This window comes from Myotis brandtii, unplaced genomic scaffold (assembly GCF_000412655.1).
Source record: "Myotis brandtii unplaced genomic scaffold, ASM41265v1 scaffold1085, whole genome shotgun sequence".
Lineage (NCBI taxonomy): Eukaryota > Metazoa > Chordata > Mammalia > Chiroptera > Vespertilionidae > Myotis > Myotis brandtii.
The window spans coordinates 842,311-869,175 of NW_005353692.1; the positions used below are offsets into that span (position 1 = coordinate 842,311).

At 37.0% G+C, this 26,865-nt stretch overlaps 1 protein-coding gene across 5 annotated transcripts in view; it reads right to left on the bottom strand.

Annotated features, from left to right (window-relative positions):
* The window catches only part of ANAPC1 (anaphase promoting complex subunit 1), a 104,976-nt gene that overhangs the window by 3,959 nt on the left and 74,152 nt on the right, over positions 1 to 26,865 (bottom strand). For all 5 annotated transcript variants that reach the window (XM_014542754.1, XM_005857216.2, XM_014542758.1 and 2 more), the window contains 14 exons: positions 25,061 to 25,139; positions 23,950 to 24,024; positions 18,939 to 19,015; positions 18,314 to 18,404; positions 18,163 to 18,216; positions 17,088 to 17,281; positions 15,242 to 15,328; positions 13,215 to 13,332; positions 11,932 to 12,009; positions 10,786 to 10,853; positions 9,650 to 9,788; positions 7,728 to 7,814; positions 6,088 to 6,183; positions 4,637 to 4,835 (listed from right to left, as the gene is read on the bottom strand). In XM_014542754.1, coding sequence (XP_014398240.1) covers positions 4,637 to 4,835; positions 6,088 to 6,183; positions 7,728 to 7,814; positions 9,650 to 9,788; positions 10,786 to 10,853; positions 11,932 to 12,009; positions 13,215 to 13,332; positions 15,242 to 15,328; positions 17,088 to 17,281; positions 18,163 to 18,216; positions 18,314 to 18,404; positions 18,939 to 19,015; positions 23,950 to 24,024; positions 25,061 to 25,139 — 1,442 coding nt within the window. The remainder of the gene's footprint in view (positions 1 to 4,636; positions 4,836 to 6,087; positions 6,184 to 7,727; positions 7,815 to 9,649; positions 9,789 to 10,785; positions 10,854 to 11,931; positions 12,010 to 13,214; positions 13,333 to 15,241; positions 15,329 to 17,087; positions 17,282 to 18,162; positions 18,217 to 18,313; positions 18,405 to 18,938; positions 19,016 to 23,949; positions 24,025 to 25,060; positions 25,140 to 26,865) is intronic.

The following is a 26,865-nucleotide window of genomic DNA, read 5'->3' on the forward strand; positions in this document are numbered from 1 at the left end:
GCACTGCAGCCCACTGCTGGTGGGGACAGAAAAATGGCACAATTTGAAAAATAACTGAATGTGGCAGGTACAGATGACAGAAGGATGGCAGAATGCTGGTGACTGCTGAGGCCAGGTGACAGGCTTATTAAACTACTCTGTTTACTTTATTATGTTTTAATTTTCCATAATAAGATATTAAAAAGTTAATAAAACTTCTCTATGTTCTTAACTTAAAACCCATTTTATAATCTAATTGAGGAGACATATACACATCTAGACAATATGGTAAATCCAATGCATTTTTGGATGGATGAGTGATCTGGGTTATTACTGAGTGACCTTAAATGTAAGGCACAAACATGAGGACATTTCCATGATGATGCATACATCAGTTCTACATCTTCACTGAATTTATTGTGCTCTATCCCAAAGCCAACAACTAGTTCTTCTGAGAGTGGAGATCAGAGATTTTAGAGTTTTAAAAAATGATGGTTCCTCACTAGAAAATAAATACACATTTTTGGGAACTGAAGCAGCAAATTTGGTGGAGGCTCAGAGCAATGCTGGAACCATCAAGTGTCCTAAAGAGCAATAGAACGAAAACAGTTCAGCGCTGTTTTAGAGAATGCTCTAGAGCAGTGGTCGGCAAACCACGGCTCGCAAGCCACATGTGGCTCTTTGGCCCCTTGAGTATGGCTCTTCCACAAAATACCACATGCGGGCACATACAGTGCGATTGAAACTTCGTGGCCATGTGCAGAAGTCAGTTTTCGGCCTGGGCGAGTCTATTTTGAAGAAGTGGCGTTAGAAGAAGTGGGGGGTGTCGGTCAGTCGGTCGGGCGACAGAGACGCGGCACAGCGCAGGGGAGGCGCGCGTGATTCATGCACGAATTGAGGATGGGAGAGTTGGAAGGGGTTGACCTCAGCGAATGTACCTCAATCAGATTGAGGACGTTTTTAGCAAAGGCCAGCTTAGGAGTACCCTAATTAAGTTAATAACAATGTACCTACCTATATAGTTTAAGTTTAAAAAATTTGGCTCTCAAAAGAAATTTCAATCGTTGTACTGTTGATATTTGGCTCTGTTGACTAATGAAAATCTTTTCCTATTTATCAAACCTTACCTGTTTGCATTCTTAAAGGGCCAATGTGTTTCCCAGCAAATAAAAAGCCATGGGTCTGGACAGTCAGAGAGTCCACTTCACTAGAAAGTGGAGCCTCCCCTGACTCCCCCATGCCTCCTAAATTTATATTTCATGTCTAGTTTATTTAATTTACATTGCAGCCCTTTTCCAGATTCCTGAACCCTTGCAGCTGCGGATAAGACCCCAGCAATATATGAAGACAAATTTTTCCTTAGATTGTTTAAAGTTTGGCTTTATTGTCTTATAGCTTCCAATGGAGCTATTAAACCATCCTTCTGTTTTTTGGTGTGTTTTTTTTTTTTTTTTTGGTTATCCTTAGGAATGATGAAAATGGAAATATCAAAATGAATTCATAATTTTAAAAATGGCTCTGTCCAGTGAGGGGTCTTGAAGACAATGACACTGAGTGGCATTGAGCACACTTAATGCCCAGATTTGGTGTCCAAATACCAATAAAAGTTTACCCAGTTCTGAAAGAAATTTGAATATGGACATAAAAATATCAAGTTGTCTATCTTAAATTCATACAACTTTTATTTGTCATTATACCACAATAAGCCTGAAAAATGTGCTAGGACAGTTTAATATCCATATGAAAAACAATAAAATTGAATGTATTCAATCTAACACTGTCTTGATCATAAAATATAAGTTTCTGTTTTCAAAATCTGGTGAGACTTTATGACCAATTTTGGGTGAGTGGGTGGGAAGAGATTAACCAAAGAACTTGTGTGAATATATGCATAACCCATGGACACAGACAATAGGGTGATGAAGCCCTGGGGTGGGGGGCAGGTGCAAGCTAGAGTCAATGGGGGTAAAAGGGGGACATATGTAATATTTTCAACAATAAAGATTTAAAAATAAAAATAAACCTTGGTAAAAGAAATGCAAAAAAAGACCAATTTTTGTTTTTATTTCAGCTTTGAGTATTAATCATAGAACCTGTAATGTTCAGAAACAATGCAGGAAAATTACTATTTGAAACACACCCTTAACATATAACATTATGAAACCACATGACATAATATGATAATTAGCAAATTTATATTCTGAGTTCTTTAGCAAACCCTATTTAATTCTCAAGAATTAAATTATTTCAAATTTATGTGCCATATCATATCATAATATGTTTCTTTTCTCACAACTGGAAAAGGGAAGAGGAATTGTGTTATCATCTTCATCTACTGCCAACCTTGACAACCTGTAATAAGCTTTAAGACTCTCCTCCTCTTTTACTACAGAACAATTATTCACCCAAAGTTACATAACACTAACTTCTTAAGAATCCAAATCTCATTTTCTCCTTAATCTTAAAGTGCTTATTGCTTAAAGCAAAAGAAAAAAAAAGAAAGAAAAGAAAAAGTTTTAAGGAAATATTCAAGACACAGCAAAAAGAAGAGAGAAAATTGCAAAGAACTACCAGGATGTGAACACTCTTATGATTTTCTATCCCTCAGTGCACTCACACTCAGGTTTATACAAGTGTTGACCCTGCATTTGCATGACCCTTACAGTGAATGCCTCCTTAGTTTGTGCCCGAAGAGCCTTCTTGTTTCACGCTATTCTCTGCTCTGTATAAGAGAGAACCCAGAGACACAGCATTTAGGAGGTAAGAAAAGGGAGAGCCCCACAGAGGACACTGAGAAAGAGTCACAGAGGAAGAAGGGAAACTTAACCAGTAGTGTTACAGAAGCTGATAAAAGAGAGCACATCCAGAAGAAAGCAGTTGTGAACTACATTCAACTCTGACAAAAGTCATATAAGATAATGTTCCAAAAGTTTCTATTGCTAGGCACTGCCAATTCAAAGGAAATGTTCATGACTCTTAAATATATACTCAATCTTACTAAAAAATATTCAATCTTACCTAAAATTAATAAAATGCAAATGAAAATATCAAGGAGACAGTGTGTTGGATAAGGCATCCAGGTATTTTCTCTCAACCATTGCTGGTGGCAGCGAAAATTGGTGCAACTACCATGGAGCTCAATGTGGCAGCATTTATCAAAAATTGCTTTGACCACCAATGTAATAATCTGAACAATAAAGATTTAATTAAAAAAAGAAAAGAAATTTCAATCGTTGTACTGTTGATATTTGGCTCTGTTGACTAACGAGTTTGCCGACCACTGCTCTAGAGTCACTGCCAAAGTTTCATTTCATTCTATGAAATCTGCAAATCAGAGATTTAAGGACATATTTCTTAACAACAGCAAAGGTCTGCAGTACATGATAAAATGCTAAATAGAAACAAAACAAGAAAGCCTATAAAATAACTTGTGTTTTTCCCCAAAGTAAGAAAAAATATATTTAAAAAAATTTGTGATCTTTTAAATGACAAGAGGAAATGATAGGGCACACGTGTTAAATATAAGCACTGGGAGCTTGAAATTGCTCTTTCCCAAATCTGGTTTATAATTTAATTTTTTTCCAGAAATTTATGTCATAGTATTTTATTATAGGTAGGTAGCTTTTCTTTGTTGTTTTTTTCTTTTTAATATATTTTTATTGATTTCAGAGAGGAAGCAAGAGAGAGAGAGAAATACAAACATCAATGATGAGAGAGTATCACTGATCAGCTGCCTCCTGCACACCCAACAACACAGGCATGTGCCCTGACCGGGAATCAAACCATGACCTCCAAGATTCATAGGGTCAACACTCAACCACTGAGCTACACCAGTTGGCCTAGGTAGATAGTTCTTAACTTAATTATAGTTAAACTCTTAGGTTCTTGATCGCTAGTACATGAAAAAATCGAGAATGTTACCACTAATGTTACTAGGGTTAGTATTTACCCAAAGCAGATTGCTGTCAGAAATGTTTAAGAAGTATCTGAATGAACAGAAAAGACTAAAATCAAGGCGTTAACTACTAAAAACCAATCTCAGCCATATGTCACACACAGCTTTCCATAAGTCAAAAGGCTCCATCATTTGTCTCAGGGGGCAGACTCACTTTGACACTGTTATGAGTAATGTCACAATTTTCTTTCAATCACAAGTCAATACATCCACGGATAGAAGGCCGCTGTTACATGATGTCCCAGGTTCTCATGGACTCAAGAGTTGGTAAAACAAGCATTTGCTCAACATGCACACACCAAATTTTCAGTGTACAGTGGGGGTGGGGGCTTGGGGGTCTAAGGGGTAGAGAAGAGGGAAGAAGACAGCTGCTGGCCTCAGGGAGGCAATGCCACTCAGAAACAAAAGACAGAGGCCAGAAAGAAAACATGATCTGACACTAGAGAAAGGTTCTTAAGTGTCAAGTGCTATTTAAAATGCTCTGTATGTTCTCTCCAGGGTTTACAAAGCAGGGTCAAATACATTTTTAAAGAAGCTGAAGGCTGAAGCAAGTAATCAGTCTACTTCATTAACTGGAAACATTAAATCCACAGGCGTTCTGGTTTCTCCTCAGATCGTCTTGCTTTCCAATGAGAACGTTAGAACAGAAAAGCTGAGTCCCAGCATCATCTAAGAAGCACAACGGGCACAGGCTTTTATTACCTTGTAGCCACTGGTCCAGGGTGTTATCAATAGAACATTTCACGACGGGCAGGAACTCAGAGTTCATGAAGAGCCCTCGCTTTGGGTGGGTCTGCAGCCGCTCCTGATGGCTTCTGGAGCTGAAAAACTCCAACACCAACTTTATTTGCCAAAGTTCAGATGTCTCAGACATTTCTCTTCTTCCCAGTCTTCTTACAGCCTTGAGGAGAGAAAAGGAATAGCTCTTAGGTAAAAACCCACAGGGAAATGAGGTCACTGAAAAAAATGAAAACCCAACAGGTCCACAGCCAGTCACCACTGGGAACCCTGGTGGGTATCATGGCATGACTGGGGTCAGGCCAGAAGGCAAAAGCAACAATTCTGATAATACTGCTCTTAGGACCCATCTGCAAAGCCGCCATGGTGGCAACCAAACAGGATATTCCCTCCATAGAGACCTCCTGAGACAGCAACAAGGAAGGTTTACAGCTGAAGGAAAGCACATTCCCAGCCACAATGGCAACCAGCACCAGTGTGCACTTCCCACATTGACACTTTCTACTCAATATTGTCGGAGACCAGGCAGTGAGGCATTCTGGGCCTATGTGATTATATTGGACATTGCCTTTTAATTAGCACATTACTCAGTATGGTGTGATTTTCAGGTCTGGGAGATTGTTCCCTGTCTAAATGTATTTCCCACTCTGCTTTTCAGTAGGGACAATTATGCCATTAGATGATTTACCAGATGCTTATCTGTAAACTCACTGTATCATATTCACCTGAAGAGCCCTTTAAAACTATACACCCTAGACCTCATCCCAGAAATTCTGACCCAGTAGCTATAAAATGGGCTTTGAGGATCTGTGTTTTTAAGATTTCCCAGATAAATTTTAGCCAAGTTAGAAAACTACTGGCTTAGCTTAACTGCAAATTTGAGTCTGAAAGATATACTACGAAAAAGCCTTATGTGTTACTAATAACCCAGAGCGAATCAATTGCTTCCATCCTGTAGGAAAGCTGTCAAGCATCATTTCCTGCACTGCCCCTTTTAAAACAGCAGGAACACACACACACAAATTAAAAATGAATTTCCACTCCCTAAACTATAAACTGGGCCTGTAACCTCTTGCTAGCTTTACCTCACAGGTGTGCACATGACTGCCAGCAGCAGGCACAGCTTGTTCACTCACTGCTCACTTGCACCGTCTCCTCCACAGAGAGGCTCTCAGGAGGGAGGTCAGAGGCCACACAAGGAGGTGAATGGGAACCCTGGAGTAAGGTAGCCCAGAGAGGGCACTGCTGTCATAAAAGATGCTGAGCTTTTTTGATAAGCACAGAGCTTTCAACTTTGATAAAGCTTCATTTTCTGAATTTCTAAATGCAGAGAAGTAAAAAGATGAACACTGGGAACCTTTTCTCCCCGTTCAGAATACATCTCGTCAGAAGTGAAATAGGTTTCGGAACCACACCTGATCCATTGCTATGTATGCAGGCAGCATCTCCGGGGTCTCCTGAGTAACACACTCGTAGAGCACTGAAGAAAACAGATCCAGAAGTTCCTGCTTCTGTGAAAAATCAGAAGCTGTTTGTAGCACATCAGTGTACATTCCAGAATCAAATCAAGAACAACTGTATACCAACTAAATGGCCCATTCTTTTTTTTAATATATTTTTATTGATTTCAGAGAGGAAGGGAGAGGGAGAGAAACATCAATAATGAGACAGAATCATTGATTGGCTGCCTCCTGTACACCCCCTACCAGGAATTGAGCCCGTAACCTGGGCATGTACCCTAATGGGGAATTGAACTGTGACCTCCTGGTTCATAGGTCAATGCTCAACCACTGACCCACACTGGCCAGGCTACATGGTCCATTCTTAAGCTCTGCAGTGAATAACAGAAAAGGGTAAAACAGCTGGCTCTTTATAAAATCACAGCACTAACAACATTAAACATCAATAAAATACAACCAAAATTAAGTCCCAAGGGACAGTTAAGGATGTAAGTGCTATGAAGGAGAGAAGTGAATCAATCCTTGGGTTGTGCTGGCAAGGGCAGGATCCAAAAAGGGAACCCAGCACCCAAAAATGTAGTAGAAACACTAAGCGGAACAAGTCTGGGGGAGGCAGCAAAGTCACACCCAGCTGAGGTTAAGGGCACGTACGAGCCTTCATCAGAGTCCTGTGGCCTTTGATGCAGTGCCCGGTCTTTACTTAGTTGCGATTCTGAGCATGTGACATCTCTGAGTGGCAGTTTCCTCATCTGTAAACCCCGAATGATAAAGTACCTACCCTCAGGGTGAGAATTAAATGAGAAAATTACATGAAGTACTGAGCAGAGTGTCTAATACAGGCATCCCTCATTTTACTGCACTTGCTTTACTGCGCTTCACAGGTGTTGCACTTTTTTATGAATTGAACACAAGACCCTCCTCCAGCAAAAATATGATGACCTGCATCACCATGAGACCCACGTCACCATGGCACCTGTGTCATCACGATGGTCTGGAACCCAACCCACAAAACCTCCAATGTATGCCTGAATACAGTAAAGATTCAATAAATTAGAGGGTACAGGTTATTCCACTTTACCCTCTAAACAAGAATGTAAGGTAGGTTCTCTTTTAATCCCACTTTTAAAAATGAGGTAACTGCCTCTTGGAGAGGTTAAAAAATTTTTTAAGGCCACACACACTCTGGTTGGCAATTGGCCATCAATCCCAGATCATCTAATTCTACATCCAGTCTTTGCCATCTGCAACTATTGAATAAATCAGTGATCTGGGCAACCTGTGAATCCTGAAGAGAACAGTTTTACAGTCAACAGAAAGAAGGGTTATAAAATACACAGGAAATAAAATAAAATTACATAAATATAAGAGAAGGTTTGTAAACACTGAAAACATAAATCAGTATAAGAACAGACATAAGAAAGTTACATCACCTATTAAAATTAGTGTCTTCAAAATTTTAACTTGCTTCTTCTATCAAGGTAGGAAATTACTAAATTTTATAGTTTTAGACTATGTAAGGGTACTATAGATTTTCTTGGTGGCATCCACAGATAGACATAATAACAAACAATATAAGAAAATTATATAATGCATACCTGACCCATGTTCACAGTGGGTTTGCAAAAATACTCAGCAAATGACAGAAGTGCTGGATCAGAAGTGAATGCTGAAATTGTTTCAGGCTAAAAATTAAATAACAAGAAACATAAGTAAGATCAAAGGATTATTTCCTTTATGCTTCAAATGGCAACGTATGCAGTTTTAAGAAATCTACCTCATTTTCTTCAATGATACCACAAAACCCAAGATTGTACAAACTTGCTAGAGCTTCATCAACCTGTTCTCAGGAGTTATAAGAAATCAAAAGGCCAATAATAAGCAGGTCTTTCTTACACAACTCACCCCAAAAAAAGGCTTTCACCTCATTCATTGACTAACTGAAAAGCAAACTAGATTGTTGCAGAAAAGGTATGGGAGGGAAATGCCACTCAAGCCACTTGCAGAAAGAAAAATACTGGATCTATCATTCCACTTACATGAGATAATAAGTCTTCAAAATCATAGAGACAGAAAGTAGAATGGAGGTTACCAAGGGCTGGGGATGGGATGGAAAGTGGGGAGTTATTCTTTAATAAAGCCAAAGTTTCCATTTTGCAAGATGAAAGGAGTTCTGGAGATGATGGAAGTGATGACTATACAATATGAATGTACTTATAACACTGACCTGCACACTCAAAGAAGGTTAACATAGTAAATTTTATGTCATGTGTAGTTTCCGACATAAAAAAAAAATTAGAAGGGAAAAGGAAAAGAGTATTTCCCAAGGTTCAAGACTGAAAATGGAATATGAATGTATATTACATTTTATCATTTTCCACTAAGGTTTATATTTTACTTCTGAACTCCCAGGAGGCAGAAAATTGAGATGTCTTTTAATTGTTATACACTTTCCCCATTCAAACTCAAGTCTAAATGTACCTATTTTCTTTACAAACTGGATTAGGGTCTTTGAGATGGGCTCTAATTAATATAAGAAGCAATAGTGCTAATAAATTAAGTTCAACTTTGTCCAAAAGTCCTACAAAGGTATTTCTTAGACAACCTATCAAATAGTGACAAACAACGTTCTCTGATGTTAGCTACATCTATTTAAATCTGGGAAATTTTTGTATTTAGCCATAGGTAACTGACCTAAAATTAAATATGAGTTGAGTTAAAATAAACTGCTATCTCCTTACTTAGAAAAACAAAGACCGACTCTCAGTCCTCTGCTGCCACTGAGCTGGTCTGTGTGCCATGTTTTTGCTGTATGTAACTATCCTTAGGGGTCCTGACATCTTTACATGGCTTCTAATGTATCTCTCGTAGAAACATCTTTGTTCATGGAATTCCTGAAAACTGAGTTAAATTCTGAAATTCTGATGGTAGATCATGGAACATATTTCGAGCGTGGAAGCTTATTTGACTTCAGCAAAATATGTACTGGCCCCATGGGAATGAGATTGCTTCGTATACCCTTTAACTATTTATTCATTCCATATACTACTGTATTAGCATTCAGATACTTGGAGGATAAAGCCAATAAAATAAGGCTAAACCTGTCACCATTTTATCTTCACCAAGATATAAGCAACAAATACAAATTTAAAAATGGTACCAAGTGCTATCCTGCAAAAATATTTTTATATTTTTGCCATGAATTAAGTAAATCTTGACAGAGTGGAGGATTAATAAGTGAAATTATTAAACTAAATATTTTTATAGCGTTAAGATATATTGTGACTATCCTTGCCGTTAGATGCGAATTATCCTTAGAGTCCTGTGCATGGCCCATATTTTACTATGGTTGCCACTTAAAGCAGCGGAGGGGTCATTCACTCCTTACACTCTGCAGTGATGAGAGGAAGCAGGTCCATCTACACCATACCATCAGTGCTATCGCAAAAGTAAGTTTTTAGGTGGGCCAGAGGAATGTGGAACTCTCCCCTCTCCTTCAGTTTTTACCAAGCCACACTACCTTGAAAGCCCGAGCTTCTGAGTTCCTGTTAGCAACCGTCTGGGCCAACAGACTCTGCCATCCCATTGGATCGTCCTTATAGGAGAGCTGCCCTGCTCTAAGCTTCACATATAAAACCCCATCCTTGGAAAGGATTGACCTGAAAGGAAATAAGAATGAACTTAATATGAGGTATTCCTGGCAGCTCTTGCTTCAAACATCATGTTTCCCAACACCATGCTCCCATGAGATGAAATCCTGACCATTTTCCACTAAGATATATGGTTATTTATTGTGCCTAAAATCAAACCAGTCCCTACAAGAAAGCCAAAATAAAGCTCTGTTTGTCTTTGGTGTCTAGATTCACAGAACTTGTTAAATAAGAAGGCATCCTGACTGTCCTCATGAGTGAGCTTCAAAGGCAGTATTTTATCTGACACGTCTTCATGTTCTCTCTATCCCTGAGTCCTATGAGTCGGACACAGAAGCACCAAATCACTACTGACTGGTTGCAGCAAAAAGAAAATAAAGCTGCAAATCTAAAGGCAGAACAACACAGAATACAGCTATTACATAGAAAGTTGGGAGGAAATGGAAAATGAGACTAAATTTTAAAAACTTTTGCAAGCTTGTTAAATTTTCTGGAAATATAAAGACTTAATTTACATATCGCCATAGGTATAAAACTATTACATTAACATTCACTATTCATTAAAGAATTACTTACATATGATGATTTCAATCCACAACCAATCTATCATAAGCTTAATTTTATGACAACAATCTAACAAGAGAAGGTAAAGAGATGCAACAGAAATGTCATCTGACAAACATCAACTCAACTGTCATCAAGCTCCCTTTGTGGGATACACATCAGCCTTATTTTCTTAAACTAAATCGTTCATTATTGCTCCAACTACAGTTCCATTACTGCCCCAACTTAAGTCACTTCAAGTTTCTCAATGAATAAACATAAACATTTAAGGTTTTATTTCTAAATTAAAATTTTCACTTTCTCACACAAATGTTTCAAAGATATTGTTCTGAATGAGATAGAAGGATGACAAGAACCATTCTAGATATTCATCTGTAATTTATGTCTTCCCATGTGCTTCTACTCACTTTACAGATATGTCGGAGAAATTCAATAGACTTACTTTAAGTGCTGCGTTCCCTTGCTTAAATCTATGAGCAGTTCCCAGTATCGTGGACCTTTAACTTTAATCTGCCAAGACAAATATAAACACAGTCAACCCAATGCTGAAAAAGTGCTAGTCTGACAAAATGAAACCCATGCTTCACAGAAGAAATAAGAATAACTGGACTGGAAAGAGATGTTGAAAGGTTAACAAACTCCATTTCCAAAGGTGTGTGTGAGTCATGTTCTGAGGCCATCTAACCTACCAGCAAAGGCCTTCCAACTCCCCATGACACCTCCTGGGACTGCTTTTCTATTTCCTGCAGAAAGCGGGAAAGGGGTAGCAGGCACCGTGTCTGGCTGTGAAGGTGGCAAGAAGCAGGCCAGAGAGATGGATGAGGACAACAAGGCTTTCAAGCAGAAGCAAAAAGAGGTGAAGAAACTCAAGGAGCTAAAATCAAAGGCCGTGGGAAAGGTCCCCTGGTTACAGGTAGAATTTAAAAATCTGGCAAACTCTGGTGTGGCTCAGTTGGTTGAGCACCATCCTGTGCACCAAAAGGTTGCCAGTTCTATTCCTGGTCAGGGCATATACCCAGGTTGCTGGTTTGAACCCGTCAGGGTGCAGGAAGCAACTGATCAATGTTTCTCTTTCACATAGATGTTTCTCTCTCTCCCTAAAAAGTTAATAAGAACTTTTTTTTTTTTAAAGAAATCTAGCAAAAAAGTGAGCTGCTCCTTAGGCCTAGGGCAATGGTGATCCTTAACTCCATTTCTGTTTTAACATCTGGATTCCCTGTCATAACATCTGCTGCCACCTATCACTAGAATGAAGTACTCTCTTGGAGCCTGTAGTACATTTAAGAATAAACTTTTGTAATAAATAATAATCATGCAGTGGCTCTCTAGTTCTTCTCTGCCATTTCAACCTTAGCTGTGAGCTCAGAGTAAACCCAGCCCAGAATCCTGCCAAAATGTGTTCTTCAGTCTTCTACCCCGATTCTGTACCACCTGGAATTAAACCTACTCATGTGGAAAGAAAACAAAACAAACAAAAACAAAAAAAAACACAGAGAAAGCTAAGGATTTTAATTAACTATTTTTTATGCTATGCTGCTCTGGTGACTTTATCCCTTGGATAGATCTCCCTAAATCATATCCAACTTACCTGCTTTAGAAGATGGAGTTCGGGAAGAAGGGTAGGAGCCATCAGCTCTTCTTTGGTTTGCTCATACCACTGAGTGCCCTTCACAAATACAAGAGCCACATTCACGATAGAGTTAGGGCAATGATTTTCAACCTTTTCCATCTCATGGCACACATAAACTATTTACTAAAATTCTATGGCACACCCAAACATATTTTTTGTCAATCTGACAAAAAAATAGGTATAATTTTTATTCATTCACCCTGGACTGCTATTGTTGTATTGGCTGTAGTCATATTTAAAATTTGACAATCTAAGGGAAAAGAGGTCAGTGCACCTGACTAAATAGTCAGGTATTACATGTTTTGAAAATTCTTGCGGCACACTTAGTTGAAAATCACTAAGTTAGGGGGAGCTACAAAGAAGAAACATCTCCACTCTACACTTCTCCTTCCCTGCAGTTTGTACAGACTATCAAATAGCACAACATCCTCTGATACTCAAGTCTCAAAGGGCTCAAGCCTACAACCCACTGTGGGTCCACACCACCTTTATCACGTGGAGCACTGCACTCCGATGCTGGCGATACTGCCAGTCTGCACTTGACAGACCTCATGCTGTCTTCTCTGCTGGGACCATGTCCCTGCGGTTGGCACATCTCAGCCCAAACATAGTGGCTGCCTTAACTGTCCTCCTGTCCTGCTGCCCCTAACCCCCCAGAGATAGATGGAGCACTTCTCTGCTCCCCCTGCATTCCATGCATACCTCTGATTACCACTCTATTCGTACTGCGCCCATGCCTGGCTCCCCAATGGGTGGACAAAAAATATGACAATGTCATATTTTGTATCCCAGAGCCTAGCATAATTTTGACACATAAAAGGTACTCAATCATTTCTGAATGAAAGATACATTATGTGTAATCTAGTCCTGCATCTAAATCAAAGATCTCTCCTCAAATACAGGACTGTGGGCTTTCATGCCCTTTGCTAACAAATCTTACAACAGTTCCAACTCGGTTCATTTTTTAGAACACTACCACCAGCCACATATAGTTAACAGGGACACTTTCAAACAAACCCTGAGGATGAAAGGGCAGCTGCTGATCTCTAAGAGCTTAGACTCACAGACTGTAAATGAGCCTGGCTGGCTGGCAGGATGTGCGAGAACTGTGGAGGCTTCAGTTTTTATGAGAGTTCAACTCATTACTGTCATTTTTTAAAGGACACTTCTGAAATACTTTGACCTGCAAAGATGAATGAGTGGTAGTAAAATTACAAATAAATGACAGGTGAAAACGTTACCTTATAGGTAACTTCTAAGAGGGCATAGCAGGGGGTGTTTGTGTCCACATCCACAGGCACCAGCAGCCGTGGTTCTGCAGCCAGCACGTACAGGTGCCGCAGAGCCTGGAGGTGATACCTGTTCACAGAAAACAGACAGGAGGTAACCAACAGGTGGCAACAGCTCGAGCTCTACACTCTGCTGTGGTCGACAGACTGAACCAGAAAGACGCTAGCATGCTCTCTTCCAATGACAGTTATCCTGAAGGAAAATAAGAAAATTCAATTAAAAAGTCATGGAGAAATTCTTTTAAAAATTATAGATATTTGCCGAACCGGTTTGGCTCAGTGGATAGAGCGTCGGCCTGCGGACTCGGGGGTCCCAGGTTCGATTCCGGTCAAGGGCATGTACCTTGGTTGCGGGCACATCCCCAGTGGGGGGTGTGCAGGAGGCAGCTGATCGATCTCTCTCATCAATGTTTCTAACTCTCTGTCCCTCTTCCTTCTTCTCTGTAAAAAAATCAATAAAATATATTACAAAAAAAAAAAAGACAGAAATGTATTTAAAAAAAAAAAATTATAGATATTTGATCCTTTACCAACGAACTCTTTACTTGAGTTTCCAGTTACAAGGTTTTATAGGGTTGTAAAATTTACCTAACATGAAAATATGTAGTAATAAATTGATCATTTATAAAATCAGATTTCAAATATCCTTTGCTGCTCAAAACAGGCATCCCTTTTCCCCTCCTAAGGTATTTACTTTCAGTTCTTATTTTTTCCTTAAGTACTCGTAGGGAAGAAGGGAGAAGAAAGAGTGCCAGCTTCCTCAGACAGGAAAGCTCTCCTACAAGGATGTTACACCAAAAATAATGGGTGAGATTATGACAATATTTTTTAAAATTTATATCTTAGAATTTAAACACACAAAGTTTTTATATTTCAAGATCCCAGAAAAAAAGGATAAAATGAAACCTCATTATATTTTAAATTTTAGTTATAGCAATACCCTCCCCCTTCCCACCAAAATTTACCCACCCCTACAAAACTATTTGAAATAAAATCCATCATGGCCAGAAAAAAACTACTATTTATCAGTTATATAAAGGTTCTTAGTGCTTAACACCAAATTGCTTTTTTTTAAAATAGCTAAACCAACTTATAATATAACCAGTAATGTGTGTGGTTTTCCACTATACTCTCACCAATAGCTGACCATAATGACTTTCCTAACTTATATTAATTTAACAATAATGTTCTTATGCACCACCTATCATTAAAGTGTGGGCTTCGTGTCAGGCCACTTTGTAAAAGAACTTGTGCTATGGGCTACAAAGCAGTTTAAAGTGATGGCTTTGCTCCACAATGAGGCTTCATCCCTGGGTAGCTGGGGTGCCTTCAGTTGAGCACACTGGTCATCTCAAATGTCATGGGATACAAGCAGCTACTTCCCTCCCTTACGCCATGCTGTACCTGATGTCTAGAGAAATTGGTTTCTTGTGCTCTGAAGGCAAAGCGTTTGTATTGTCAGACTACTCCTATGTGTTTAAGATTTACTGCTCGCTACCACTTTTAAATTGACTGATTTTTTGCTGCACTTTGCTTTTCTTGTCCTCCCCATGTCATTTATATAAAACTTCTTGGCACTCATGTAAAAGAGAGAAAAAAGTGATTCTTATAGACATTGCCACTAAATCAGACAAATTTCTCTCTTGGAATTATAGCACAAAATATATCATCTTCAGCTCCTCTTGGCTATTATTTTTGATCAAATTTTCCCTAAAGATAACCTTGTCAGTCTACTTCCAGGTCTAGAGCAATTCTAGTGACTGAAGTACCATGAAAGACCAACCAATAATCAGATGTCCAAAGTTCTCTTCTGGTCTAATACTTTGTAAGAAAAACTTTTAAAAATAGCCCTAAAGATAACTAAGTTCAAGAACACAATGAAGCTAATTTGGAAATGAGTCCCTGGAACCAAAACACGACCAAATTATCCCCTTAGAGAGTTGCAGAGAGATCATGTGGGTCAGAATTACTGGACTCACCGATTGTCAGTGCTGTGAGCTGGGAAGTGTGGGTAAAGGGCACAGAGGAGAGCAGCAATGGAGGAGTTTGAGGTGCTCAGCGAGTACCTGGGAGATAAATGGTTTTTCAAAAATAAACACAAGTATATGAACACTTAATTTATAACAAAGGTGGTTCTGCAGAAGAGTGAAAAAAGATAAACTTCTCAATAACACGAGGCCATCAGTTGGGGGGGAAAAATGCAGAAAAATCAGTTCCAGGTAGATTTTAAATCCTAATGAATAGAAAAGCTAAAAAAACTTCTGGAAGACAAATAGGACAAAAAAGTACAAATCAAAAAATAATAATTCTGCTCATCAAAAGATATCATTAAGAGAGTTAAAAGGCAAGCCAAAGAGTAGGAGGAAATAACTACAACATAAAAACTGACCAAGGCCTCAGGATCACAATGATAAACCAATATGGAGTAGACAAATTGATAGAAACAGAAAGAAGAATAGAGGTTGAATGGGGCTGGGATAAGGTGAAATAGAGTTGCTGTATAAAGTGTCTGTAAGTTTCAGTTTTGCAAGATGAAAATGTGAATATACTTAATGCTACTGAACTGTATATTTAAAAATATTTAAGGTGGCAAATTTTATGGTATTTTACCACAAATAAAATTTGAAAAACAAATAAACCAATATGAAAATAAGTAGCAAGAGATTTGAACATTACACAAGGAGATTTCTAGTTGGTCATTATCATTTCAGGGAAAAGGAAATTAAAACCACAATGAGGTATTACTACCAGAAGGCTAAAATTAGGGTGACTAGCAAGTGTTGACAAGAATGGGGAGCAACTAGAACATCATAGGTACTGATGAACATGTGACATGATATGAACACTTAGGAGCACTGAAGGCACTGTCTACTGAAATCAATCATACCTATACACCCTTTGACCCAATTCCACTCATAGATCTATATATAACAAATCAACGACATGTATAAGAATAGACATAAGAGTATTATTCAGAGTAGCCCCACAGTGGAAATAACACAGTATGTCCACCAACAGCAGAGTAAATCAGTAACTGTGACTATTGATTCCTATCATACAGGAATTCAACATCACTGAAACATGACCAATATCCAACAGGGATGAATCTCACAAACATAACATTAAGCAAAAGAAGTCACAAAAAGATACATAGTGTACGATTCTATTTGAATTTTAAAAACTGGTAAAACCAATCTAAAACTAATTAGTGGTTATCTTTGGGCAAAAGTAAAGTACCAGTGATTAGGAGGGACATGGCTGGAGTGAAAACAGGTGATATGAGCTATATATTCATCTATATGGTACTATTGCAAGTGGTTAATTAAGCTGTGCTCCTATAATTTGCACAATTTTTTGTATGCTTATTTTTATTCAACAGAGATCATTAAAAGCCAGGAAAGTCTTATAAAAGGATAAGGTGGTCAGGAATGACAGATAATGGAAAAAGAGTGAGAAGTTAAAAACTAAAAAAATCCCAAAGAATCTGTTTGCTATAGTGTTCGCGACTTTTACGGGAAAGCACTTTAGTAAAAGGGTAAAATCCTTAAACAGTGGGGAACAAGAAGATTAGCAATGAAGTGCTAAGTTCATACTCTTCTGAGAAATGCAGTGATGCTAACTATGTTAGAATGAGGACGGTAACTCTACTAACTAGGGCATAAATTAATGGTCAAACCATTAAAAAGCCCTTTTAAAGTGTACTAATGCCTTCAGATAAGCTAACAGCTAATCAGAATTAAAAATTTTCATCTTCAAATTCAAAATAAGTCACTCTTATAGGTCTTGTTCATGAGATCTTCATTGAAGAAATATATACTCATTTACCTTCCTCCTCCCAGAAATAGAATTCCAAGGGCCATGTGATGGGCTAAGTGGAAACCATAGTTCATTTCACCACCTGTTTTCATGTGCAAGAAACGACAAAGCTGCAAAACCTTTAGGTTCCCTGAGCCAGCCATAACCATGGCCAGAGACAGCAGCACCACACTCAGGCATGTTTCCAGGTTGTAAGGACCTGTCTGGAAATATGAAAGGAAGACTGTTACATTTCTATATTATCAACTCCCATGTTATATTTCTTCATTATCAAAAACAAGTAATCAAAAACAAATGTTTATGACTTTTAAAAAAACTATAAAAACAAGTATTTTCTCTGATTGTGAAATTCAAGTTCAATATAGAACACTCAGGAAATAAAATATACAAAAGATAATAACAATCACTTGGAATAGTAACACCCAAAGAGAACTGCTGTAAAGTTTGCCTTTCTTTTTCTCCAAATCTTTTTCTATATTTATATACATATTTTTTTTTCAAATTGAGACATTACTATACACAATATTTTTAACCTTTTTTAACCTATTATAAGCAATCTCACTCATAACAAAGTCTTCTAGAACACGGTTTTGATAGCTCCATTGTAAAACAATGTATAGATATATGCAAACTTATTTAACCACTTTTAGACTTTTTGATGTCTCTAATTTTCTCAAATTATAATGTTGCATAAATCTGTGTGGTTTTTAGCAAGAAATAAAAATCTTGCAGTATTCCTGTCATAAAGCAGCAATGCCTCAAAAACAACTGCATGTTTACTAAATACTAATTTTTAAAGGCAATTATCAATATTCAGTACTGAGACAGAATGGGGGACGATATGGTTTTTCTTATTTATTCTCTTGTCACAAGAATTAGAGACCTGTGCATCCTTCTAGAAATAATCATATTCTCATCTAAATATCCCAGAACAAAAATGCAAAGATAAACCAAACTTCAAATCTCCCATTCTAAATTCAAGCAAACTGCAGAAATTAACAACATATTAAGTAACTGAATTATTGGTGAATTTCCTTTGAGTTTAATTTTATTCCCAAGAAGACTCATCGTGAAAAAAACTTACCACAGAAGCATTAGGTGCAGACAAATAAGTCATAAAATCTTTTGCAAATTTATGCTGGAAAATCAAAAGAAAAAATTTAAAGTTAAGAGGAAGCATATTGAGGCTTTGAGAAAAAAGGAAACAGAACAGAATAAACTAAGATACTTCTTACCAAACAGTTAAATGCTGATAAATTTTCTGAGCCAGCAAATCGAAAACCCAGGGACAAACAGGCTCCTGCAATTATGTAGACATGTGCCTGCCTAGAGACAGATTTCAAGAAATTTACTATTGTCAATATTCTGCCTTAATATTCATTATTAGTATTATCTTGGGGTAAAAATAGTAATTATTTCTGTTTCTGTTCTTCTGGGGATGCTCAATTGTGCCTCTACTAAATTAGCAGGTTCCTATGCCCTTTTCTTCAGCAGAAACACTAGGTGGCCCTTAATAATAAAATACACTCTTTCCTGCATATGCTTCACATACAGCAAAAGAAGATAATTTTTAAAAACACTGCCATTTTTTTTCATGGAAAGGATAAAAAAAGGAGTATGTACAAGTTAAATCTCCAATATTGGTTCTTGAGGGCAAGAACACTGTATTTCAGAAACCTAAACAAAAGCAAACAAACAAAAAATTCATCTTTCTGAACATCTAATCAGCAATGGTTAGAAACAAAGGAACTCAGAATTACTCAAAAGTTAAGGGCATTACTGCTCTTACAGAGTGCATTTCTATTATTTATCTGACAGATGCTAGGATAGCTCGTTTCTATTCCTCATTTCATAACTTACGACAAAGTTTCCAAATTCAAATCCTCTGAGCAAGGCAATTCAATTTCACTGAGAGAGATACTATTTTCTCTTATAATCTGTGAAAATACAAACCAAGAATACCTGAACATTAATATTCAAGTTATAAATATTTAATGACCTGAAAAATAACATACTGCTTATCATGGCCATGTTATATAAAACAAGCTTTGCCAAACCATTTCATTTTCAAAGGCCTATATTATATTCACATCCATGCAACCCAATTTTAAATCTAAGATGGCCCAATAAAAACAATAACTGAATTGGACTGAATGAACACAAACTAGAGGACTTAAGTATATTCTGAATCAATAGCAGAGTAATAATACTTCAGACCAGTGAGCTGAAATGAAAGATGATGGCTGTAGAGAGAATTGGGGCAGGAGTGCCAGGAAACAGCAGGAAAGAGTTAAAGCACTTGGAGAGAACTCAATTCAGACACATACACTTCTTAGTCATGGGACGTTTCTAGCATTAAGGTGAGGTGAGGTTAGTCACTAGATTAATTACCTGAGTTAAAGTGAACTGTCAATATGTTAATCTGCAACTATTATGTAGAAACATATCCCTTTCCTTTTAGTATAAGTAGTGAACAAGAATTTTTTTTAAATAGAATATCTATCTAGCTTTAACAACAAAGAAAAGACTTGATCTGCTTCACTTAAAAAATACAAATAAAAAAGAAAAAACTATATATTTTCTAAACATATGAAAGCAAGTATACAGAACAGAGGAACTCAAGATTTATTCTTATTCTTTTTCAAAGACTGCTCAGGAGAATTACATTTCAGGGTGCTTTCTACAATAAAACAATAAATACTCAGAAGTCACTTATGATACAAACTTCTTATGAACTAAAATAAATATCACCAAGTCAAAAAACTCCAAATACCTTTGCTCTTTGATAATCTCAATAAGGTAAGCAACTATGTCCGCTGTGTAATATAAGCTAGTAACTACTTCCATCGCTCTTCCTCTCTTTACTTTTAATGTTGACTACTATTTATTCAGAAATTGAGTGACATTCTGAAAAACTGATAGAACTCCAAAGTGATACATATATGGATAACCTGATTACAACATTCATATAAATTACAGTGTTTTAACTACATCATTATACAGGAATGAAATGCTTCTATTTTGACAGTAGGCATTTGTAAGCTCTTTTTTTGTCTTCAAAAGCAGCTTGAGGGCCTAGGTTTGAATCCCACAGAGCCACATTAGCTGTGTGACCACAGGCAAGTTTCTTGACTGCTCTATGCTTCCCCTGTAAATGAGCATAATAGCGGTTCCTACCTTCTAGGTTTCTGTAAGAATCAGAAGGTTTAATCCACTTGAAAACCTCTTAAAATTAACGCCTGGCACTTAGTAAGTCCTTTATAAGTATTAGCTATTACTATTATTATTATTACTATTATTATTATTATAACTGATCTGTACCACCTCTATCATAACACCACATTGATCATACACCATTTAAAAGCATCACTAAACCTGGGTTGTAAGTAACTGTATGGAAGGAGACCCTTCTTCAATTTGGTCCTTGTCACCTTTTCTATGGTCTCCTAAAGTTTTGTTTTTTTTTTAATCATATAAAAGAGTAATCAAAGGAAGAAATGTAATTCTTCAAGGACAAGTTGAGGCACACAGGAAATGAATAAGAAAAGACCACCAAACTCCTCTGTCCAAGGCAAAATCTTAAAGATCTGAAGTCCTACAGCTAGTTTCAGTATGACCCTTATTAGCCAAGTGAATTTGAACCAGTCTGTCCTCTTTCAATGTAATAGTAATGTACTGAACTCTGGCCAATGTGTACTAGTTGCTAAAAACAAAACGATGGAAAAGAACACTAGCTGACTTTGAGGAGTTCATAGTATAAGGATGCATAGACATTTGGTAAAGAGTTCATTGCTCCCACACACACACAGAGGCAATACCGAAACAACGTTCAGTATGACACTGCATCAGACACATAGAATGGAGTCCTTTTGAAAAGAAAAAATTACAATAAGATAGACCTAACATAATACTTATCATTTTAACTATTTATTTAACTAATATGTGCATTTAAATGCCACAGGTTAAAAGGTTGATATACAAATATCAATTTCATATTTTATATCAGTTGTATAGCAGCAAGCAATTAGAAAACAAAATTCTACATAAAGACTCCACTTACTGTATAATAAAAGAATATAAAATACTTAGGAGTAAACTTATTAAACTGTTGAAGACCCTGATTTTTCTGAGAAAAAACTTAAAAAAGGACTAAAATAAATGGATTCTCTATTCTTGGACTACAAAACTCAACTATTTAGTTATCTATTCTCCATACATTTATTTATAGCAGGGGTGGAGAACTTTTTTTCTGCCAAGGTCTATTTGAATATTTATATCATTTGAGGGCCACACAAAATTATCAACTTAATAATTAGCCTGCTCTATTTGGTCAAACATTTAATTAACATCCCAATGCCTTGGCAAGGGCAGACCAAATGATTTCGCAGGCCTTATACAGATCACAGGTCAGGTGTTCCCCACCCGAATAGATTCAACACAATTTCAATTATAATCCATCAGACTTTCATATTAATACTGATAAGCTGATTCTCAATTTTAGATGGAAATGCAAAGGACCTAGAGAATTCAAAGAAATCACACAAAAACAAAAATGGCAGATACGCAATACTTGCTTTCAGTACTTACTATAAAGCTACAGTAATTAAGAGTTTGATACCAGCAAAAGGACTGTCAAAATAGATTAAAACAACAAATGCAGAGCACATAGATAAACCCATTTATGTGCTCACCTGACTTTGACAAGGAATCACAGGCATTCAATAGGGAAAATGGTGTTTGTATAACTCAATACCCATCTATATATATAAAAGCCTAAGCAACCATTCGACCGTTTGACCAGTAGCTATGACACAGGGATTGGGCCGAATCTGTGCACCGGGCCTCTGACATCCCCCGAAGGGTCCCGGATCGAGAGAGGGCACAGGCCAGGCTAAGGCACCCCACCGGTGCACAAATCCGTACACTAGGCCTCTAGTAGTTTCATAAAACAAAAACCTCAATGCCTACCTTATGTCATAAACAAAATTATTCTGAGATGGATGCCAAACTATACACAAAAGCTAAAACATTGGAGTTTTTAGAGGAAAAAAAAAACAAGAGACAATCTCCAGGATTTGGAGTTAGGCAAATGTTTTTTTCACAGGACACAAAACACAATAACCATAAAATAAAAAACAGATAAACTAGTCATTATCAAACTTTGAAAATCTGCTCAGCAAAAACATTACAGACAAACCACACACTGGGAGGAATATCTGCAAAGCATATATCTGAGAAAAAATAGGCTTCCAGGAAATATTAACAATCCTAGCAACTCAATAGTAAAAAAAATAAATAAGTAACTTTTTTTAAAAAAATGGGAAAGAGATAGGAACAGACACTTCACACAAAAGGATATATGAAGGAACAATTAGCAAATGAGAAGGTTCCCTTGTCATCAGTCAGCAGGGAAATACAAATGGAAACTACATATTTACCAACATAACTAAAATTAAAAAGATTAACACCATCAAATATGGATGAGGTGTATAGCACCAGCACTTTCAAACACTGTTGGCCGAAGTGTAAAATGGTACAAAGTCTGAGAAAAGACCCACCAGTTCTTATAAAACCAAATACATTATCTACTCTATGCCTCTGTAATTCCAATCTTAAATGTTTATTCAAAAGAAATTAAACATAAATGCACAAAAATATTTATATAAGATTATTTATGGTAGCTTGATTCATAATGGCTAAACCTGGAACCAGCCCAGATGTCCAACGAAAGAGAATGGAAAAAGAAACTGTGGTAAGTTAATAACAATGGAATACTACTTACAATAAATAGAATGAACCATTACTATCACACAATCATGCTGAGTGAAGGAAACCTTATACAAAGGGTTTACACTATATGTGAATCCATCAATATAAAGTTCTACATCAGGCAAACTAATTTATTTTGGGAAAACATCAGAAAACTGGTTGCATTGGGGGAGGGAGGGAGTGAACAGACTGAGTGGGTAGGGGAAGGAAGGAACTTCTGGTCATTTTGAAGGAGGTTTGTTTCCATGAGCATAGACATTAGTCAAATCTTATCAAATGCTATAGTTAAGATCTGTGCATTTCATTGCATATAAATTTTATCTTAAAAGGGAAATATAAAATTCTAGTTATTAACACACATGCTAAAACATTTAGGGAGAAATTCAGTACTGTCTGTAACTAACTGAAATATATTTTAAAAATGATGGATTGGATAGAGGAAAAATGGAGATATGTGGTTAAACGAGTTTTCACAGTAAAATATTCATTGTAGAATCTAATTGGTGATATAGGTGTTTCTGTGAAGTTCTTTAAACCTTTCTTTATTTTGAACTTTTTCTTACTCAAATATTAGGGGAAATATTTTCAAGCATTCCCAAGGATAAATAGATTTATTTTATAAGTAAAATGGAACTGACCACCAGAAATGGACTGTTGGTTAAAAGGGTAATATCTATTGATAATATTTGATTTGGAGTTATTATGGAGCCTGCTTATTTATAACGATTTGGCTTATTAAATAAATATGTCATAAAGTAATTAAAATAAGTTATTAATAAGAGATTGAAATTGTCACAAAGTATATAATAGCATCTTAGATAAATGTGTACCAATTCAGATAAAAATGACAAAAATACTTTAAGGTACTTTGGTATATTTAATTTTTAAAAACTACAATTTCTTGGGATCTTGGGTCAGAAAGGAAGGTTAATCTACAATAAGCACACAATCTTAAAATGAAAGTTGCTATGTTTTCAAGAGATACCATAATCATCAATATTGCCTTCCTAAGAAGAAGTATTTTATGGGGTTTTGGAAAGTCCATAAGAAATCATAATTTTATGCCATTAAAGGTATAACAATATTTATCATATGTACTTACCTGAGGAACATTGCTATCAACCCACTTGGAATTTGGTAAAATATCATCCCACAAAATCAGGCATCGAGCAAGTGTCTTTAAAATGTAATACAGATAAAATTAATTAGAGCAAGCAAAGTTCACAGATTTTATAACAATGACAATGTTAAAGAGAATAATTTAGAATCAGTTCCCAAATGACGGTAATTTCAAAAAATAAAATTAGTATATAGTATCAACCTAAGACAATCATGAAAATAAACTGATGATTTAGATTTTAACCCAAAAATCTAAAATTGAGTTGACTGTCATCAAAATCTGGAGAAGCTAAAAGGACGTTTTAAAAGAAAAGAACCATAGCCCTATCGACGTAATTTCGAGGCTTTCATAGGCTAAAAACAGACAAGTTTAAACATTATAGAAGGAATAATTCAGGAAGTTATGTTATACAGTTATTGTCATTATTTATACACTTAATAGTAATATTGCATCCTTACTAATGAAGCAGTAGTAAAGCTCCAGTCACTTGCTGTTTAACAGGAAGTTTTGAATAATATGTGAGCCCTGACCAGTTTTGTTCAATGGTTAGTGTCAGCCCTTGGACCGAAGGGTCATGGGCTCGATTTCTGGTCAAGGGCACATACCTTGGTTGCAGGTTTAATCCATGTCTACCAGCAGCAGCAGCAGCTAGAGGCAACCAACAAATGTGTCTCCCTCCCTCCCTCCATTCTTCCCTCCTTTTCTTTCCTCCCTCTCTCCCTTCCTCTTTTCCTCCTTCTCTCTCTCTCTCTCTCTCTCTCTCTCTCTCTCTTTCCCCTTCCTCCCTCCTTCCCACTGTCTCTAAAAAAAAAAAAAAAATCAATGGAAAAAATATCCTCTGGTGATTAAAAAATAATAATAATAATGTGAGCTGAAATGTCAACTCCAAATATAACATGTCAAAGTGGCTGCCTTTTCAGCATTCCTACGGCTAAATGTGGGAAACTTCAAAAGAACATTGCCAATTACATGTGCATATTGAATTAATAGTAAAAGGTTCCCTTGGAGTAACATGTACATTTGCAAGATAAACCTGCACACCACATACAGACTCCTCATGTTAACAGAAATGAGAAAGTACCAAGGACCATACCCGAAGCAAGAGGAACTCTGGTTTCACAAAGTCCAGCAAATACATAGTGTCGGGAGCTCGAAGCCAGTCGGCAATGGACCTGTTAGTGGAAGATGTTAACAGTGCATTGCTCAGGAAGAGGCAAGATAATCAACAAGTGCGAGACAGATTTCACATTTCTTCCCACTCCACCCACTGTCCTAGTTTCTTTGCATACATAGTACTTCACAACCACTAGAATAACATTTATTATGTATGTGTCTTACAATAACATAGCTCCATGAGGGCAGATATGTTTAGTTCTGTCTTGTTCCAGTATCAAGAAAGCATTGACATACACATTCATCCAAGTAGTAGGTGAACAAATGCCTGTTCTGACCCATTTTGTTAATTTTGCATACATTTACTTTTTCTAAGAGGAAGAATTTACAACATTAAAAAATGTCTTGCCCTAGCCAGTTTGCTCAGTGGATAGAGCGTCAGTTTGCAGACTGATGGGTCCCAAGTTAGATTCCGGTCAAGGGCACTTGCTCTGGGGTTGCAGGCTCGATCCAGTGTGGGGCATGCAGGAGGCAACTGGTCAATGATTCTCTCACATCACTGATGTTTCTATCTCTCTCCCTCTCCCTTCCTCTCTGAAATCAATAAAAATATATTAAAAAAAAAAAATTCTTGCTCTGGCCAGTGTGGTACAATGGTCAGAGCGTCTGCCCACAAACCATAGGGTCAAGGGTTCAATTCCCGGTTAACAGCATGTACCTGGGTTGCAGGTTTAATTCCCAACCCTGGTCGGGTGGGTGCAGGAAGCAACCAATAGATATGTCTCTCTCACATTGATTTGGAGTTTTTACAGAATCTCTCTTTCTCCTCCTCCCTCCCTCCCTTCCACTCTCTCTAAAACAAACAAAATCAATGGAAAAAATATCCTCAGGTAAGGATTAACACACACACACACTGTTAGTGTATTTTTTAAATTAAAAGAGTTAAACATGGTATAATATCTCCTATCCAACTTACATTCCTATGCAAAATGTAAAAGAATAAATGCCAAAGGTCTATTTTCAAGTGTCAGCACTAATCGTGGGGGTTGGGAAGATAGATGGTGTAGTCACAAGAAAAGCTTGAAGTAAGCAGAAACCATTTTTATAAATAGGAACAAAGAATAGATTAATGCTAAGTATTTCTGGCTTCACCAGTCCTCACAACATTCAAAATTAATGAAAAGCAATTCGGGCATTTTTTTTAATAGTCAGTGACAGCAACCAGAAAACAGAAATGAATAAAGATTGGCAATTAATTATACTGTCAAAAATCATTAAAATAGCAAATTTTATTATTTCTAGATAAAAATCTATATAATCTGTTGTGGACAAAAGGGGCCACATGCTGACCTGACAAGCTCAGGGGAGGCCTGCATGGCGGTCTTGTAAACTCAGAGACCTAAAGTAACCACAAAGGATGGTCTGAAATTAAACTTTAACTAAAGCAGTTATGGTGGGCAGTTATGTCCTAGGCCAGTGATGGCGAACCTATGACACACGTGTCAGAGGTGGCACACGAACTCATTTTTTTGGCTGATTTTTTTTGTTAAATGGCATTTAAATATATAAAATAAATATCAAAAATATAAATCTTTGTTTTACTATGGTTGCAAATATCAAAAAATTTCTATATGTGACACGGCACCAGAGTTAAGTTAGGGTTTCTCAAAATGCTGGCATGCTGAGCTCAAAAGGTTTGCCATCACTGGCCTATGCACAGGGTCTTGGGTTCCATTCCAGGTCCAGGGCACATAATCTGGTTCGCTCCCTGCTCCTCCCCCTCGT